Genomic DNA, 18,614 nt, shown 5'->3' with positions numbered 1-18,614 from the left:
AAAGCTACACAGTAGCTTGATCAGCTTCTGTAAGCGAACATGTCCAGGAAGTGGTCATGTGCTGGCTCTGCTGTATGGCAAAACGTGTTGGTGGGTTCACAGCTGTGAGGCCCCCAGAGCTGATTGATCCCAAGAGCTATGCAGATTTGAAAACCTCCATGTTATCTTGGTTGTCTGATGGTATTATTTTGAAATTGTATAGATGACTTGGAAAAAACCTATTATGTACCCATGAAAACCACATAGTAAAATTTTATAATCTTACAAGACTGGAAGGCAAATGCGTCCTTTTGAATAGACAGTTTAAAAGTCCCACATTGTGAATGTTGTCAGGCTGGAGCAAAGTCCCTTTTTTTCAGTTTGTCTTTCATCAGACAGTAGGGTCCATGTGGGTAGGTCTTTAGAAGTGAAAAACACAAGGTCTTCATGGTGTGCTCTAATGGAAGGTAGCTGCCCTCACTTGGACTCCATCCATTTCTGACACTGCCTATTTGTACCAAGATAATCTATGAATTCTGCTACTGGAGTTTGCTGTGCTGGGCTGGGGAAGGGCGAGCCCGAGTTTCTCACATTGTTCTTCCTTGGATAGGCTTTCAACAACGGCTTGTATGCCTTTAGTTCAAGACCAACCTGGTCTGCATAGAGAGCTCTAGACAAAGTTACAAGATGAAACATTAGCTGAAAAAAAAAAAGTGAGAATCGTTTAGGAAATGGAAACAGCTCAGTTATCTGTATAGCAATGCCACTGAGCTACCACGGGGTGAAAAGAGCCAGGCTAATGTTTGTAGCTTGCATACTTATAGACAGTAGCAATTCTTGTGGCATTGCATTAAAGGCCTGCACTTAGTAGGTGCATCCTGATTTCTGTAGTCGAGTTTGATCATTAAACTATGGAAGCTAGTGGGAGAATACGTAGGGACTCTGCTGTTTCAGCAACTCTCCTGGAAGTCTATTTTACAATAAATTTGTTTGCACACGCTATTAGGGATATCTCCATCCCTCTCATAGTAAGCAAGGTTTACCTAAGGGGCACTGGGGACGTTGAGCACATTCTCACGGCTGGTCTCAGCCCTTAGATCTGAATTTCTCTCTGATATAAATGAATGTCTACACAGTCATCATAGAGCTTCAGTTTTGTTTGAAAAGAAAAAGGAAAACAACCCATGGAATAGAGATCAGGATGCAGATACCTGAGAGGTGTGGCCTTCTGTATTTTTAAATTCTTACTTAATTTCAAAGTTGAGACTCCGACATTGTTTCTTCATGTTTGGACCCCTTTCTGTCCCTCACTCCCTCACCTCCCCTGTCATTTGGCTGCCTCAGGTCCACTTCTGTGGCAGTGGGAGTACTCACTCAAGCTGAGAATGTCATGGGAGCTTAAACTGTCTGCATATGCATTCAGAAAGTTTCTTCAGGCAAGAAAACTAAACATCAAAAAAGCTCGTTACAGACTACAACAATTGAGCGTTATTGGCGTGAAACCATCTTTCTCGACCGTTTGCTTGATGCACTGTGACTCCACTGGGCATTGTGAGGCGGCCGTGGCTAACCTGGAGAAGCGGCACACAGACAGTTCTGACTGTCACAATATATGTGGCTTTGTGCAAAGCAAAACAAGCCATCTGTGTCAGCTACGCGACCTTGGAAAGTTTGCTCCACACTGCTCTTAGCCTCTGCACCACACCCATGGTGGTTTGTACAGATCTGGAAAATTCTTTAATATCCCACTTGGGATGTGCTAGTTACTCAGGGAGCTATTCAACAACATCAGTGGGAATCATGTGGCCCACTGCTGGTGCTATCTTTATTTTTATTCTATTTCCAGTGTGGTCTGAACTTACCTAAATATAGCCAATTATTTAGTCTTTTTGTGAGTGATCTTTCCTAGCTTCCCAGTGAGTTTTTGTTTGTTTGTTTGTTTGTTTTTGTTTTGTTTTGATTTGGTTTATCCCATCCTCCTGTCCCCACACACATGAGCTAAGTTACAACTTCAAATATTTTCTAACTTATATATAGTACTTTTTATCAGCACAGTTCCTACTGTTCTTACTAACTTGAGGATGTAGCTTTTGTAAATGGTTCTGATCTGTTTAGATTGGTCAGTCTCAAAATTACTTTTTCAAGATTTTATATTCAGTTACTCATTAAAAAAAGAATTCACTATGTAGCCCAGGCTGGCCTCAAACTCCTAGTAATCTTTCTTCTAAATGTTGGGATTATAGGCATAAGCCCCCTCTCTTGGATATTTCAGTATCATTGCAGTGGCATCTGTGGTTCCTGTTGTATTTACTCTGTTGCATTTACCGCTCTGCTTTGAAGACGGTGCAAATCCCGGTTTGTATTGGGGACACACCACATGGCCCCATTCACATCGCTGCTAGGCTTGCTAGTGATTTAAGATCTTGGAGCTTCAGGTTTTTTGTCTAAAGGATGACTGAACACTAACTGTTGCATATTCTTCAGGTGAGGGTCCTATTGAGTGACGTGTTTAGTGGCTAGAGGAGTCAGTTGTGCTTGTTGCTGTCAGTCATTATTAACACTGAATTTTCCACTGACATTGGCCTCTGACTTTGTTTTAGTTTCTCTAGGGACTTAAGGACTGTTTTTCCTAAGATTTTTATTAGTTTTCACTTTTATTACAAAATGATTTCTTTATATCTTCTTAGGCTAATTCTGCCCAGGTGAAGTGAAATGTTAGGCTTGTCTATAGGGATTCTATATTTAAACAGTCTTCAAACACTGGAGTCTATTTTGATTGTTTCTTTCCCTTTTTCTTTGTAGAACACAGCAGACACCTCTGTGAAGCTTCTTCTCCCATCTCTCTTTCAAAACCCTCTTCCTCCTATGTATACAATATATTTATAATATATAGTATATCACACACACACACACACACACCCCTCATGGAGTGTCCTGGCAGTTTTGTTGTCTCCTTGAGCTTGCAGCAAACACCTGGAGGACAGTTCTGCACATTTGTTGTATTATGAATTACATAGCACCTTTGACTTCTGTGATGTCATTCATCCCTTGTTTGTTCTTTACTGTTGCTATAAATCAAGCTCGTGAGCAGCGGCTTAAGTATTCGGAATAATCTCTTCTTGAGAAAATGTCAGAAGATTAATAATTGAGGATGACCTCTTCTCACTAAGAAAATGTGGTTCATGTCTGCATTTCTTCTCCAGTCAGTATTTTAGTGAGCGAGGGTGTTAAAGCTGGCCTGCTGTTAAGGGCTGGAGGTATAGCTCAGTGCTAGAACATGTACCTAGCATGAGCAAGGCAGACACACGCGCGCGCACACACACACACACACACACACACACACACATACACACACACACACACACACACACACACACACACGCACGCACTGGGGGGTGCAGGGGAGAGTGTGTACACGCAGACATTTAACATCCATGCTTTGTGGATAAATACATAACCATTGCTACGAAACATAAATGTTGTCCTTCCCTGTGTCCCATTGCATCTCTAATGTTTATAGAGAGATGGAGAAAATAATGATTTCCACAGAGGCACCCATTTATTTTCAAACATTAAAGCATTTCCTAAAATCTACCAAATTCTGTGCTGTGTAGCTTAGAACTTTAGAAGTTTATTTGTAACAAGGTTTCTTAAAGCTTATTTGTTTTCCTAAGTAGGGTTAAAAAGCCTATTTGATAGGTATACTTCTAATCCAGTAGATTTAGTAAATATACAGAGAATTATTCTTCCTCATAGGGCTGGGAAGAAATGAGATATCACATAGCAGCACTGAATAACAATTCAGTGTTAAAAGCCTGAACTTGTCAAGGAAAACAGAGCTCTATGCATCTTGTCTTGTTTTTGTAGAATCACCACCCAGTCTTTAGTGATCCTGTCACAACCCTTCCGGAGGGAGTTGTCAGTGGGGAAATAAGTACTCAGACAGGAGATGGATGCCGAGTCAGCTGTTTTGTTTTACTTGTACTATGTTTGTTCAGTTCCCCAGAGACCACTCTACTTCTGGGTCATTGTACTATTCTAAACACTTAAAATAAGATATTCAGGAGCTCTGTTTGGTAATGAACGGGTGTGGTCATTATTTCAGGACAAGGAAAAGAAATATGATGTTCTGATTAGAAAGGAAGTAGGCCTGCCTTTAATTGTGGAGAAAGTTGATGGTGTCCACACAGCAGAGCTGAACCATTGAGTGGCTGATGTTGTAGCACACCAATTATACAAAATCATTTGTATTGATGATCAGTTTCTATTAGCAATAAACAGACAGACATTGACTATTCAAAGCAGGCAGTTTCCTTTCCATAGTTCTGCAACCTGTGGAGTACTTAAAAATAAATCTGATAAAAACAGGGTCAAACCTATGAAATGCTAGTGCAGAGTTTAGAAAAAATTAGAGGAAGCCCCAGTGAAGGGAGAGATGCTTACTGTGGTGGTTTGAATGAGAATGGCCCCTGTTGGAACTGTTTGGGAGGGATTAGGAGGTGTGGCCTTGCTGGAGGAGGTGTGTCACTGGGGCTGGGCTTTGAGGTTTCAGAGAGGCCATGCCCTTCCCTGTTAGTTCTCTTTTCTCTGCCTTCTGCTTGTGAGGTCTCCATTATTGTCCCAGTGCCATGCCTGCCTGCTCCTGTGCTTCCTGCCACGATATGATCATACCACATGGAATATTACTATTGCACAATGCTTAGTCTAGTCTCTAATTGTCTTCTGAAGTCTGTGATCTCCCAACAACCTTAGATGATGGATCATAGTACTTCTGTCTTCTGAGGAACAGCCTTGCAAAAAACCTCACTTCCTTGGCTTCCCTGAGGAAGCAGGCACTAAACTTCATATATTTAAAGTACACAGTCTGATAAGTTTGGGTGGCCATGCACACACAATCACTGCTACAAAGAGACCATAGACTGACTTAAGAGCCAAATGTTCTACATCCCTTTGGGAACTGTTCTCCTGAGCCACACCTCACTATCTTCTAAGCAACTGATATTCCTGCCACTAGTGACTGGTTTGCATATTCCAGAATTTTATACAAATGTAAACCCATTTTCTTTTATCTGCCTCCTCTCATAACTATGCTGTGCTATATCCACATCACGACAGAGATCAGACTTCATTCCCTTCTTGTTGGTGAGCAATAATCCAGACATAGGTGCATCATTTCTTTTTCTAGTTTGGGGCTGTTAGTGATAATTCTACATGAACATTTACAGTCGAGCCTTTACATGGGAAATGCCTGACCTCCTTCCAAATAAAGAAATAACTAATAACTAAGAAGGAACTTGCTAGGTCAGAAGTAAGGGCACATTTAACTTATAAAGCTGCCATGCTATTTTCCAAAATGGCTGTACATTTTACATTTGCCCACTACTACTCTCCCAAGCTTGGTTGCCAGCACTTTTAAGTGTTCACACTCTAGTAAAGTGTGCAGTACTGTATTACTATGTTGTTTTGTTGTTTTTGACTTTAAGTTCTGTATATATGTGCATCTGTCCCTTGGAGGGGAAAGTATGGGCACATGGGTATAGATGCCCACAGAGGTCAGAAGAAGGCATCCACGATGCCTGCAGCTGGAGATTATAGATAGTCATGAGCTACTCCACATGGGTACCAGGAGCCAAGCGTGCACCCCTGTAAGAGCAGTACACATTCTTAACTGAGTTGTTACTCCAGCCCCTCTACTATGGCTTTCCCATGGTACATTCTCTTCACATACTTATCTCCCATCTATGAATGTTCAAATACTTGTGTATTTGTATCAGGTTGTCTATTATCTAAATTAAAGATATTGCAAAGTTCTTAATGTATTCCGAGTACATTGTAGATGTCTGTGACACTTACCTTTTCATTCTCTGAGCAGTGTGTTTTGAATAAGCATTACATTTTGATTAAGTCCAAATTATTTTAATATATTTAATATATATTTAATATATTCATATTACAGAGGAGGCAACTTGTTTCATTTTGCTGGGGGCAGGCCCTCACTCGTAGTTCAAGCTGACCTAGAACTCACCACTTAGATCAAGTTGGTCCTAACCCTGTGGTAATTTCTCAGGTGCTGCCTGCTTAGCACTGAGATCCCTGGTGTGGCCCACGGCGCCTAGGTTATGAATCCTGCTTTTGGTGTCATTTGTAAGAAAACTTTGCCTATTTTAATGGCACAAAGATTTTCCCCTATGTGTTTGTAAAGTTCACATTTTTAAGAGTATTTCCATCTTTCCCTTTGAGTTAATAATCTGTTATGTTACGAAGTCTGGGCTGAGGTGCTTTCGTTCTAAGTATGGACAAACACTCACTGGTTCTAGTGCTTGAAATAAACAGCCCTCTCCCTCAGTGAAATCTTTCTCCCAAAGTCTGATCTCCGGAGGTCCTCATCTGTAGACACCAATTCTGGACTTTCTTGACTATCACAGGTTTTAATATAGTTTGAAATTAAGAAGTTTCATTTTCCAGATTAGTTCTTTGTCAAAGTTGTTTTAACTCTTCTAGGTTCCTCACATTTCCATATGAATTTTAACATCAGATGGCCAGTTCCCCAGGACAGCCTTCTGAGAGACCATCCAGATTCAGGAAGCCATGGATTGTTTCTGGACACAATGGCTACATTAGCAATACTGCTTCTTCCCCCCTGACCTTTTCACCATAAAAATCTTAGCTGCTTTTCTACTTCTGTGAAGAGACACTGGGACCAAAACAATTCATAAAAGAAAATGTTTATGGTGGCTTGCAGTTGCAGAGGGTTAGAGTCTATGATAATGCCAGGCAGTAAGTTTTCAACGAGCAAAACACTGTCTGCCATGTTCCCCAACTCACACCTGCTGTGGTGTTTGCATGATCCCAGCTTATTATGTGAACAGCATAAACATGCTTTCAGTAATTTAAATCGATGCTGGGCACGGTGGCACACACCTGCCATCCTAGCACTAGGAATCTGAGGAACCATGATCCTGAGTTTGGGGGTAGCCTGGACTATCGTTAGACCCTGTCTCAAAACATATTCCACCCCTTCAATTAAAGTAGCGCTCAGGTAACAGCTAGTATCTTCTAAAGGTGGGTTATGGATAAGGACTTTTAAAAGAACTAAAGAAGTTGACATATATTGTTCTGGAATAATTATAAAGTATTGTATGCTTAGAGTTATATGGGAAATATGCAAAATATTTCATTGTCATAAATTTGTTATCTTTATTTTACCTTGTGGGTATGAAATCGTCCTTGAAAATGCTTCCTTTGAGAACCGTAATGTAGCTGCCACCCGTACTTTTTTTGACTAATTTTAGAATGCTGTTAAATCCTTGGGAAAGTCACTTATGTCACCATTGAAGAATGCTTCCAAAATAGATTCTCACTTAAGTTCCCATCCCAAGCTAAACCCACAGCAGGTTCTGATAAACTCCAAGAAGGAATAACTTGTATTTTTCTTTCTCCTTCCACACAGGCCCTCTGGGCGTGGCGGCGGGGTCATGTGGTGGATTCTTGGCAGTCAGCAGTCTGCGGAGCTTTTGCAGGTGCACGGGATTATATTGTACTGGGAAAGACCGGAGTGTGTGTGTGTGTGGGGGGGGGGGGTGAATGTGAAAACGCTAGCTGTGCAAAACAGCATTCCTCAGGAATTCCAGATCGTTAGATGAAGACAGCTTCACTGCTATTTACGAAAAGAATTATCTTAGAGGGAAAAAAACCCGTTAGAGGTGCCTGCTTGAATGACAACCAATTTGTCTTTGACAAATTTCCCTTTTTCTTTTTATCTTTATTAAAGCCTCACTCGGGCCCTTGGATTATCTTAAGGATAATTTATAAAGCACTCTGTGGGAGTGGGGGTGTGCTGCACAGCTGTCTGCTGGGAGCGGTGTTGTGGGTGATCCGAGATTCACAGCCCATGTGACATGTTTGACAGTGCGGGAGATTAATTACAATCGGGAGAGCGGGGGCTACTCCACAGCTTCCTGCAGGCTGAACTGCACGGGGCAGGAAATACAGCCTTGTGAACATCTGGGTATTCTGGGGACATGAAAGCAAGAGCAGTGTGCAGTATCATGCTGCCTATCATTAAGTCCCGAGAACATGGGTGCTTTTAAGAATGTAGTAAGTGGTAAGTTCAGCCCCTAACAGAAAGAGAAATACAGGTAGCTGTAGTTGCAGTAAAGCAAGGTGGAACTTGGCCAGAGCATTGTAAGGGGTTTAGAGGCAGTGCTGGTGAACAGATGGGCAGGTAGGTTGGAAGAACAGCAACTTTAGGGGAAAATGATTCTTTTCCAAATTCTATATCAACTGTTGGATTATTTATTTATTTACATGTACTGATTAGGACAGTAGAAGTCATACATTTTATAGGTTCCTTTGTTAATAATTTAAATCTATTTAAGTTGTGGAAGTAATCACCAAAACTAAGTACTTTCCCTGGAGATGGGGAGGGCAATGACTTCCCTGGAGATGGGGTATCAGCACACACAGATGGGGAGGGCAATGGCTTCCCTGGAGATGGGTATCAGCACACACAGATGGGGAGGGCAATGGCTTCCCTGGAGATGGGTATCAGCACACACAGATGGGGAGGGCAATGGCTTCCCTGGAGATGGGTATCAGCACACACAGATGGGGAGGGCAATGGCTTCCCTGGAGATGGGTATCAGCACACACAGATGGGGAGGGCAATGGCTTCCCTGGAGATGGGTATCAGCACACACAGATGGGGAGGGCAATGGCTTCCCTGGAGATGGGTATCAGCACACACAGATCGGGAGGGCAATGGCTTCCCTGGAGATGGGATATCAGCACACACAGATGGGGAGGGCAATGGCTTCCCTGGAGATGGGTATCAGCACACACAGATGGGGAGGGCACTGGCTTCCCTGGAGATGGGTATCAGCACACACAGATGGGGAGGGCAATGGCTTCCCTGGAGATGGGATATCAGCACACACAGATGGGGAGGGCAATGGCTTCCCTGGAGATGGGTATCAGCACACACAGATGGGGAGGGCAATGGCTTCCCTGGAGATGGGATATCAGCACACACAGATGGGGAGGGCAATGGCTTCCCTGGAGATGGGGTATCAGCACACACAGATGGGGAGGGCACTGGCTTCCCTGGAGATGGGGTATCAGCACACACAGATGGGGAGGGCAATGGCTTCCCTGGAGATGGGTATCAGCACACACAGATGGGGAGGGCACTGGCTTCCCTGGAGATGGGGTATCAGCACACACAGATGGGGAGGGCAATGGCTTCCCTGGAGATGGGGTATCAGCACACACAGATGGGGAGGGCAATGCCTTCCCTGGAGATGGGTATCAGCACACACAGATGGGGAGGGCAATGGCTTCCCTGGAGATGGGTATCAGCACACACAGATGGGGAGGGCACTGGCTTCCCTGGAGATGGGGTATCAGCACACACAGATGGGGAGGGCACTGGCTTCCCTGGAGATGGGGTATCAGCACACACAGATGGGGAGGGCAATGGCTTCCCTGGAGATGGGATATCAGCACACACAGATGGGGAGGGCAATGGCTTCCCTGGAGATGGGTATCAGCACACACAGATGGGGAGGGCAATGGCTTCCCTGGAGATGGGTATCAGCACACACAGATGGGGAGGGCAATGGCTTCCCTGGAGATGGGTATCAGCACACACAGATGGGGAGGGCAATGGCTTCCCTGGAGATGGGTATCAGCACACACAGATGGGGAGGGCAATGCCTTCCCTGGAGATGGGGTATCAGCACACACAGATGGGGAGGGCAATGCCTTCCCTGGAGATGGGGTATCAGCACACACAGATGGGGAGGGCAATGGCTTCCCTGGAGATGGGGTATCAGCACACACAGATGGGGAGGGCAATGCCTTCCCTGGAGATGGGGTATCAGCACACACAGATGGGGAGGGTAATGGCTTCCCTGGAGATGGGTATCAGCACACACAGATGGGGAGGGCACTGGCTTCCCTGGAGATGGGGTATCAGCACACACAGATGGGGAGGGTAATGCCTTCCCTGGAGATGGGGTATCAGCACACACAGATGGGGAGGGCAATGGCTTCCCTGGAGATGGGTATCAGCACACACAGATGGGGAGGGCAATGGCTTCCCTGGAGATGGGTATCAGCACACACAGATAGGGAGGGCAATGGCTTCCCTGGAGATGGGTATCAGCACACACAGATGGGGAGGGCAATGGCTTCCCTGGAGATGGGTATCAGCACACACAGATGGGGAGGGCAATGGCTTCCCTGGAGATGGGGTATCAGCACACACAGATGGGGAGGGTAATGCCTTCCCTGGAGATGGGGTATCAGCACACACAGATGGGGAGGGCAATGGCTTCCCTGGAGATGGGGTATCAGCACACACAGATGGGGAGGGCAATGCCTTCCCTGGAGATGGGGTATCAGCACACACAGATGGGGAGGGTAATGGCTTCCCTGGAGATGGGTATCAGCACACACAGATGGGGAGGGTAATGGCTTCCATACCCGGATCGTCTGTGGCTCGGTTAGAGGAGGAGGTGGTCTTAATTCATTTTCCAGAGGTTAGGTTTGCTACCTAGTCCTTTAAAGAAGTTTATTTTTGTTGACTGTCTGCTTGAATTGGTCAAGGGACCAGGGGATGGTGGGGGTAGTGTTGGATGCAGAACACCAAGTAAATGTTATGGGAATTTAATTGCCCTGGTCAAGGAAAGCCATTTCTTGGAGTTGAATACTTTCAAACAGTGGTTCTCAGCCTGCCTAGTGCTCTGACCCTTCATTACAGCTCCTTATGACCCCTACCCCCATCCCCACCCCATAAAACTATTTTTGTTTCTACTTTATAACTGTAATTTTTCTACTGTTATGAATATAATGTGGATATCTGTGGTTTTCTGATGGTCTTAGGTGATCCCTGAGAAGGGTCATTCGACCCTCAAATTGAAAACCACTGCTCTAAAACTTTTCCATCTTCAAGTAAGGATGAGCATGTTCGGATAGAGACCCCACACCATGAATTCAGAGATTCACATGCAGATACATTGATACTATGTGTTTGGGAAATGGCTTTCAATACAGTCCCCTTTGCACGACACATTTGTCAAAGGGGACAGTTTCTGCCACACTACCTCTGTAGTGAGAACCTACCATCAGAAGGTGGTGGTTCACTAAGGCTGCTGTGAGGCTGGGCTGGGGTAGCGTCTGGAACCTAGGCTGGCCTTTCTGTCTGACAAGTGGCTGAGTCTCTGGTTTGGCCCCAGTTCCTGGAGAAGATGTTGGGCTCTCTGAGCACCAGTTCTCTGATCCGTAGCATAGCAATAATCACTCCTCCCTGAAGGGATGCAGTGCTATAATGTGTGTTGGCCCTTGGTGATCTGTGAGGCTGAACAGCTGTAAGGACTCCTCGCTCTCCCAGCAAGAAAAAGCAGCACTCCCCTCCCCCACATGGCAAGCTGCTCTCTCTCGGATGGCACTGGAAGATGTCATGATCTGAAGTCACTGTGCAGTGTGCTTTCCTATTTAAGCCTGTAAACGTTCTCCCCGGCCACCTCACTGTTTTCAGATGAGATTCTGCCAAAGAGAGGCATTTAAGACCTGCGTGGGAAATGTTAACAGATCTTCATACATTAAAAAACAAATATGTTTTTGTTTATTGTGGGGGAGGGGTTACTTGGTATAAATGTTAGTCTAGAGCAACAAGATGAGTATTTTGAAAACATTGCTGCAGGATAAACGTAATTTGAAAATAGTCCAAATTGAGTAAATTGGAGTTCTGCAAGAGCGGACGGATTGCAGCCCTGTCTTGCATGGCCGGGGAGATGAAGAACGGCCTGCTATCCACAGTCCTGTCCAGACACCCACACACTGCCTTATGGACTCCCTTCTCCTCAAGATCAAACTCGCCCGCCATCAGATCAGATTTCTTCTGCATTTGTGTTTTCCAAGTTTACCCTGGTGTGCGTGGCCATCACCAAGAACCGTGCTCTGCCATCCTCGGCCTGCTCCTTGCTCCTGCTTGTTTCATAAACGACTTGGCACAAATACCCAAACTGTCTCTTGAGATTGGAGGTGTTGATGGCTTATCATGCTTAGACATTCCCCTGGCTTTTGGTCAGGGTTAAAGTAAGGAAAAAGAAAGACCTTGCCAGCTTCTCACTCCAGGCCCTGACTCTTAAAACAGTGATGTTGAGTATTGATATGATACAGTTGCTCCTGTTATGGTATTCCGGTATCTTTTGATCAGTTTCTTACAGTAGAAACTTATTACATTCTCTTAAGAGAGAAGAAATGAGGGAGGGGAGGCTCTCTCATCCTGGAATGCAGGATTCAGTGTGTGACAGAGGTGAGAGCCTGGCACAGGCTGGGACACACAGCCACACTGTGGAGCCGTGCTTGCAGACCGAGTGTGAGGGGTGCAGGAAGGAGGTCTTGCTCCTGAATGCATCAGCTAAGAGGATCCAGGAGCAGAGAGAAGCCGGGCTGCCGGGCCTGGCTTGGGCCTCCACCCCACTGCCCTCCTGTGCATTCCTGGCTTCTGCTCTGAGGTGATAGCCCAGGCTGTCAGAAAGAAAGGAGTTCTTTTGCCTGTCAGAGGGCATTTGTTCCCCAAGGCAGAAAGTAGTTTTTCTGTGAAAATCAGATCAGTGGATATGGCCCAGCTTAACATTCATTAAACACCCCAGGAGCTGGGTTCACTTGAGAACAGTCTGTGTTTGCTGTGCCTAATGGTTGTTTCCTGTCTGATGTTCTAGTGTGTTCCTTACATTTATCCTCTGATAATACTATTTTTTAATCTAAATGTTAAAGATATAAAACTGTGCCCTGTGTGAGTTAAAGTAGCCCAGCATTTGAGGGCCTTCAAATTGATTTGTTAATGCCTTCCATAAAGTACAGATACCAGCATGGTAGTAAAATCAGGGCCTATCAAAGCATGTATGTTTTGAGTTCATCTTTCTTCCACACTACTTTCACAGAGCCCACATCTCTGGAGAATATCCAGGTGTCCACAGGGAAGGATGGTTAACCTCTGTCTGTGGCCAGGGCAGGTTCGGCTTGAGCTAACCAAATTTATTAAATGTTCTCTGTCAGCTTTATAAGTTGATTTAGGGCAGCTTGTGAATATTTTTACATAAAAGAATAAAGTTTAATACTCAGACTTATTTTAGTGTGTTGTTGTACCAGAGTCCTTGGGTGTGGTGAGATCATTTTAAGGGCTAGCATATTTGCAGCCTTGTTCCCAGCTCCATACAGCTGCTGTGTGGCAGCAGTAGATACTAGTGATGGTGCTGGCATCAATCTGGAGAGCCTGGCAAGTAAGCGAGGGTGGCACTAGTGCCAGCCTTTCCCTGCGTCTTACAGGGTCACCTTACATGCTTAGTTTGTAAAAACTGTAGACTTGTCTGGGGCACCAACTACACATATTGAGTGCCTACTATGTGCACTAGATTGGAGATGGGAAGAAAAATCACCCATTCTCTCTACCCATGTCTTAGCTTGCATCCTGTTGCTGTGATAAACACCAAAACTCAACATGGGAAGAAGGGGTTCAGTTCAGCTTGTAGCTTTTTCTCAAGTCAGGATGGGAGCTCAAAGCAGGGAAGGAAGCAGAAGCCGTGGAGGGACACTGTATAGGCTTGCCCACCATGCCTCGCTCAGCCTGCCCTTTCCTACAACCTAGGACCACCTGGCGAGGGGTGGCACTGCCCACAGTAGACTGGGCCCTCACATACGAATCAGACTTGCTTACAGGCCACTCGTCAAGTAATGTTCCAGATGACTCCAGCTTGTATCAAGTTAGCAAAGAGCTAATGAGCACAGTGCCTGCCGAGACTGGAGATCCTACCTATTAGCACTGCTGTGGGTTACTCCTCTTCTAGACACTGCAGGGACTCTTTAATGATGAAAATCTACCCCACAGTTACCGGCACTTTACAGGTGAGCATTTGAGGCATCAGGGACCAGGGCCAAAGCTGGACCTGTGAGTGGACCTCAGCTCTGCACTGGGCAGAGCCTTTTTGTCTGTTTTAAGATCTGTCTGGGGGCTGGTGAGATGGCTCAATGGGTAAGAGCACCGACTGCTCTTCCAAAGGTTCTTAGTTCAAATCCCAGCAACCACATGGTGCCTCACAAACACCCATAATGAGATCTGATGCCCTCTTCTGGTGCATCTGAAAACAGCTACAGTGTACTTATTTATAATAATAAATAAATCTTAAAAAAAAAAAAAAAAGATCTGTCTGTGTAGTGTGTGGTGGGTGGGGGTGAAGGCACATGTGTGCCATGGAAGCTTGGGGAGTCAGGGCAGGTGAGGGGTCAGCTTCCTTCTTCCTCCACGTGGCTTCATGGTAAATGCTCTGAACTTGCAAGCCATCATGGTGGCTCACAAACTTTCTAAAAGGACAAAAAGTAAGAGGTTCTAGACAAAGTGGGCACTGACAGGCCTAAGGTGTGGGCCAATTGTGGGTAACTGAAAATAGAACATAAACAAGGAGTGGGTGGGCCTTCCCACAACTGTCAGAACAGATGTCACCGCAGCCAGGGTCACTGTAACAACTTCATTTCAGCCCCGTATTTAGAAAGATATTTGTCAGAGGTCAAATGCCCTTTTTGCTCACACACCAGAGCAGGGGGCGCCTGGAGCTATTTCTGCAGCCTTCTGTGCACCCCCCCCCCATAAACAGCTGCTAATCGGCAGCTCCCAGGAGCTGAACCTCCTGAAAGCCCTTTAGGGTGTGTGGGGGTGTTATTTCTCCATCCTTCTGGCCTTTCAGGGTTTCAGCTGCATTGTTGTACCAAGTGAAGAAAATATTGACCTCAAGCCTGGTGTGGTGGTGTCACATGCCTTTAATCCCAGGGGGGTGGGGGCGAAAGCTAGTTCTGCGGGTTCGAGACCAGCCTGATCTACATAGCAGTTTTCAGGCTAGCTCCAAGTGCGTAGTCTGAAGACCTTGACTTAAGCAAACAAAATCATGTCGGACCACAGACTGTAGTTTACATTAGCAATAAGAGTTCTGGATTCTGTGTCCACAGATATGAACACTGTTAAAAATCTATGGACAGTTTGACATCACAGAAATTAGATGAGGAAAACCTAGGGAGAGTGTGGAGGCCAATCGCACGCCAGGGCAAGCAGTGATGCAGAGGTTATACAGAAATAAAGAAAACATTGTCTTGTATCATGAAGAGTTTGGCTAGTTCTACAGAAGCCCCCTGTGAGACACAGGAAGGAGCCTGCCCATATGCCTCATCAGAACAGAAGCACCGAAGCTTTCTGGCACTTTAAGACAGAAAGGTGTGATTCCCCAAAGCCCCGGGAGCCATGGGCTTCTCTCCCTGAAAATCCACATCCGGCCATTGACATGTGTCATGTACACATTTGGATTAGTGTACCAGGCGGTGGGAGAGCAAGGTGAGTCGCAGGGCCTCACTCCTCAGCCCAAGTGAGTACCCTTTACCTTCCTTCTCCAGTACTGCAAAAGATGTGAAATAGGGAGATGAACTTGTTCACGTGTATCCTGCTCTCAACAGTCAAGTAGACACGATGGCAAATTATTCTGACAGTTATGTGTACTCGGCGCAGTTATGTGTAGACGTGTAGGTTACTGTCTAGTCTGGACATGTCACTGACTGCTGGGTCTTGCACACAGGTGGCTTTGCAGCTGCAGTGACTACACCTCTGGACGTGGCTAAGACAAGGATCATGCTGGCAAAGGTAGGTATCAGATAATGCAGGTTCTGTGCCGTGTCTGTTAGCGGAGGGTACGGGGGTGGAGGCATCTGAGAACCTGCCGGACCATTAATAACCCTGACTTTGGAAGAGTGGCTCTGTCATCGCCACCGCATGTTGGCAGCTGTCACTGTGATGGATCTGTGTGTAGCACGCTTCCATTTATTTCTCCAGCACTCTCCCAGCTGTGCTATGGGAGCGGCACATCTGAGGGCCCCTGCTTGCTAGTGCTGTTTTCAGATCCAAGCCTTGAGAGAGGCTGACAGGCTTCATGTTCTGAGGCAGCTGATCTGCAGAGTCAGAACTCAGGCCATGGGTTGCGGTGACTGCTGAAGACAGTTGTCCACGTTGTTAAAAAGAAAACCAAACAACAAAACAAGCTCTGAGCTGAGTTTTAAGGAATTCCAGTAACATCCCTGGACCAAGTATACTCTGAGTACAGAGGACCAACCCTGAGGACGGGGTCATTTTAAAGATAGACCCATGCAAACGTAGAAGCGCCACCCCCATCGGGCTTCCTGTTGAATAGCTATCATTAGTTTCTAGGTGAGCTGTGAGAAGCTGCCCCCCCCCGCCCCCATCCCCAAGTATTTGTCTGTATGTCTAAATGTAGGCAAGATTTCCAAGCCAACCCCAGAGCAAGCCTTGGATGAAGGTGAGGGGAGTCTGCTCAGAGAACCAGAACGTAACGGCCCTCTCTCCCTTCCTTCTCTTCCCAGGCGGGTTCCAGCACTGCTGGGGGGAACGTGCTCTCTGCCATGCACGGGGTGTGGCGCTCGCAGGGACTAGCCGGGTAAGGACAAAGCGAGCCCTCGGCTGCCTTGCCTCTCCTCCATTGGCTCTTTCGCAGGTCCCTGTGCCTGCAGAGGATGAACACTTCGCCTTTGCCTTTTCTTAGGTTGCATATGTAAGATGGCACAGTCAGCGACATACCATTCTAGCCACATGGTTCTCGGTCTTGTCCTTGACACTGGATGACATGCAAATGTGTGTCGGTATTTTGGCTGCAGCATTGGTACAAATAAGCTCCCACCTACACAGCGCAGACTGCCAGTGAGTTAGAAGAAAGCATTTGGGGCTTGAGTAGGGACCACTGGCAGCAGTGCCTTATGATGGGCCTGCGCTCTGCACCATAGGTGTTGTTTTGTTAGTGGGTAATTTTGTCACTTAAAACATCATGTGGTGGCGCACTCCTTTAATCCCAGCACTCGGGAGGCAGAGACAGGCGGATTTCTGAGTTCGAGGCCAGCCTGGTCTACAAAGTGAGTGCCAGGACAGCCAGAGCTATACAGAGAAACCCTGTCTCAAAAACCAAAAAAAAAAACCAACCAAACAAACAAAAAACCCATCATGTGCTTACACAAATGTAGATGGTGTCACCTACAGACCTGCGGACTCGGGCTCCTGGCTGCAAGTGCAGCAGGTGACTACCCAGAAGATCATGGGCATGAAGATCATGGGAAGAGCAGTAGATATTAGTGTGTCTGGATATACAGAAATGGAGAGATCATGGGGGCTGCTGGGTTTCAGATGCACCATCATCTTATATGCAGTCTGTTTTTCTCTAAAGCGTTACCCAGCTCATCACTGCGCTGTCTGCTCCACAGTGCTCAGCCTCGGGGGGCCATTACTGTTTGGTTGCTAAGTACCTCACATTTCTTTGCATGTGGTATGCAGATGGGTGTGTGTTCCCACTAGTGTAGCTATAGAGGACAGAGGTTTCGGTTGGATGTCTTCTTCAGTCACACTTGAAACAGTCTCTTGCTGAACCCGGAGCTCACCATTTTGACTATAGTAGGACCCGAGGACCTGCTTGTTCCTTCCCTGTCGCTGGGTTACAAGTGAGGACCACTGCACCTGGCTTTCTGTGGCGCTGAGGATCTGAGCTTGGGTTAAGCTTGCCCTGCAAGCACGCTAATGAAGTATCTCTCCAGCCCCACATGCCTCCAAATGCCTTGCTTTAAGTCCTAACAAGCTGTCCCTGCACACTGGCTCACCATACAGTGGTGCTGGAGCTGTGTCTATGCTGGGTTGTTAGAAAAGCAAAAGGGTTTTCTCTATGGAACGGTCTTGACCTGCTGTGTGTACGTGCCTCCCTCTGGAGGGCAGGAGGATGAGCCTGGAACTGGGATGGCTGGCACTGGGAGCAGCAGCACTGTGCCCTCCTGGCCTTAGCCTCTTTACCTGGCATAGCCGCCCCTCTCATCCCCATGCCAAAGTACATCACTGATCACTATTTTTGTGTAACTTGGCATTTTAAATTTCAGCTGATGGTCCGGGAAACATGGTGACGCTTTTGCCAGAGAGCAAACTCCATGTCTCTTTGAGTTTTCCAGCTGGATGTTTCAAAGTGGTGGCTGGGTGCTTTTACTCAATATCGGCTCTGATGGTCGGAGGTGCAGATTGGATCTAACAGACAGGACTTACTGACTCTAGATGTGTCAGACATAGGAAAGGCATGGTGCTAGCTTCTGGAGTGAGTCTGCTGTTCATGGCTGACGCCTCGTGAGGAATAAGAACATATTAGTTGTTAATTTGGGTACTAATTTGACACAGAACAAAGATGGAATGAGGAGGGGACATGGGTTGTGTGCCCCATATGCATTATTTGGGAAGCCTCTTAGGAAAGCAGTGACTGTGTTCACGATGCAGCAGCTGGTGACAGTGACTTTTGACATCCTGAAGACCAGCTGCCAGATTGTGTGGTGACTTAGCTGGGCCTCTGACTGTACTGTTGTGGGGCTGCAGCCCATTTGCCAGTATCGAGAAAGTGGTGACAAGAAAGGACACACTGGATGGGGCAGTGCCCGCTGTGGCCACCGCACGCTGCTGGGTAGATGATGCAAGAGCGGCCTTCCCTGTCCAGGTCATGGCTACACACTTGACTACAACTAAGCAGTGCCAGAGGGGAGACAGCAAAACAGGCCAGGGT

At 46.3% G+C, this 18,614-nt stretch overlaps 1 protein-coding gene across 6 annotated transcripts in view; it reads left to right on the top strand.

Annotated features, from left to right (window-relative positions):
- Slc25a26 (solute carrier family 25 member 26) overlaps window positions 1–18,614 on the top strand; it is a 101,319-nt gene that overhangs the window by 80,141 nt on the left and 2,564 nt on the right. For all 6 annotated transcript variants that reach the window (XM_021164335.3, XM_029478603.2, XM_021164334.3 and 3 more), the window contains 3 exons: window positions 7,430–7,499; window positions 15,603–15,667; window positions 16,402–16,475. In XM_021164335.3, coding sequence (XP_021019994.1) covers window positions 7,430–7,499; window positions 15,603–15,667; window positions 16,402–16,475 — 209 coding nt within the window. The remainder of the gene's footprint in view (window positions 1–7,429; window positions 7,500–15,602; window positions 15,668–16,401; window positions 16,476–18,614) is intronic.

The sequence above is a fragment of the Mus caroli genome, unplaced genomic scaffold (assembly GCF_978045245.1).
Source record: "Mus caroli unplaced genomic scaffold, Mus_caroli_1 scaffold_7, whole genome shotgun sequence".
Taxonomy (NCBI): domain Eukaryota; kingdom Metazoa; phylum Chordata; class Mammalia; order Rodentia; family Muridae; genus Mus; species Mus caroli.
Note: the sequence above shows the minus strand (reverse complement) of the source record. Positions and strands in the feature narration are given on the sequence as shown.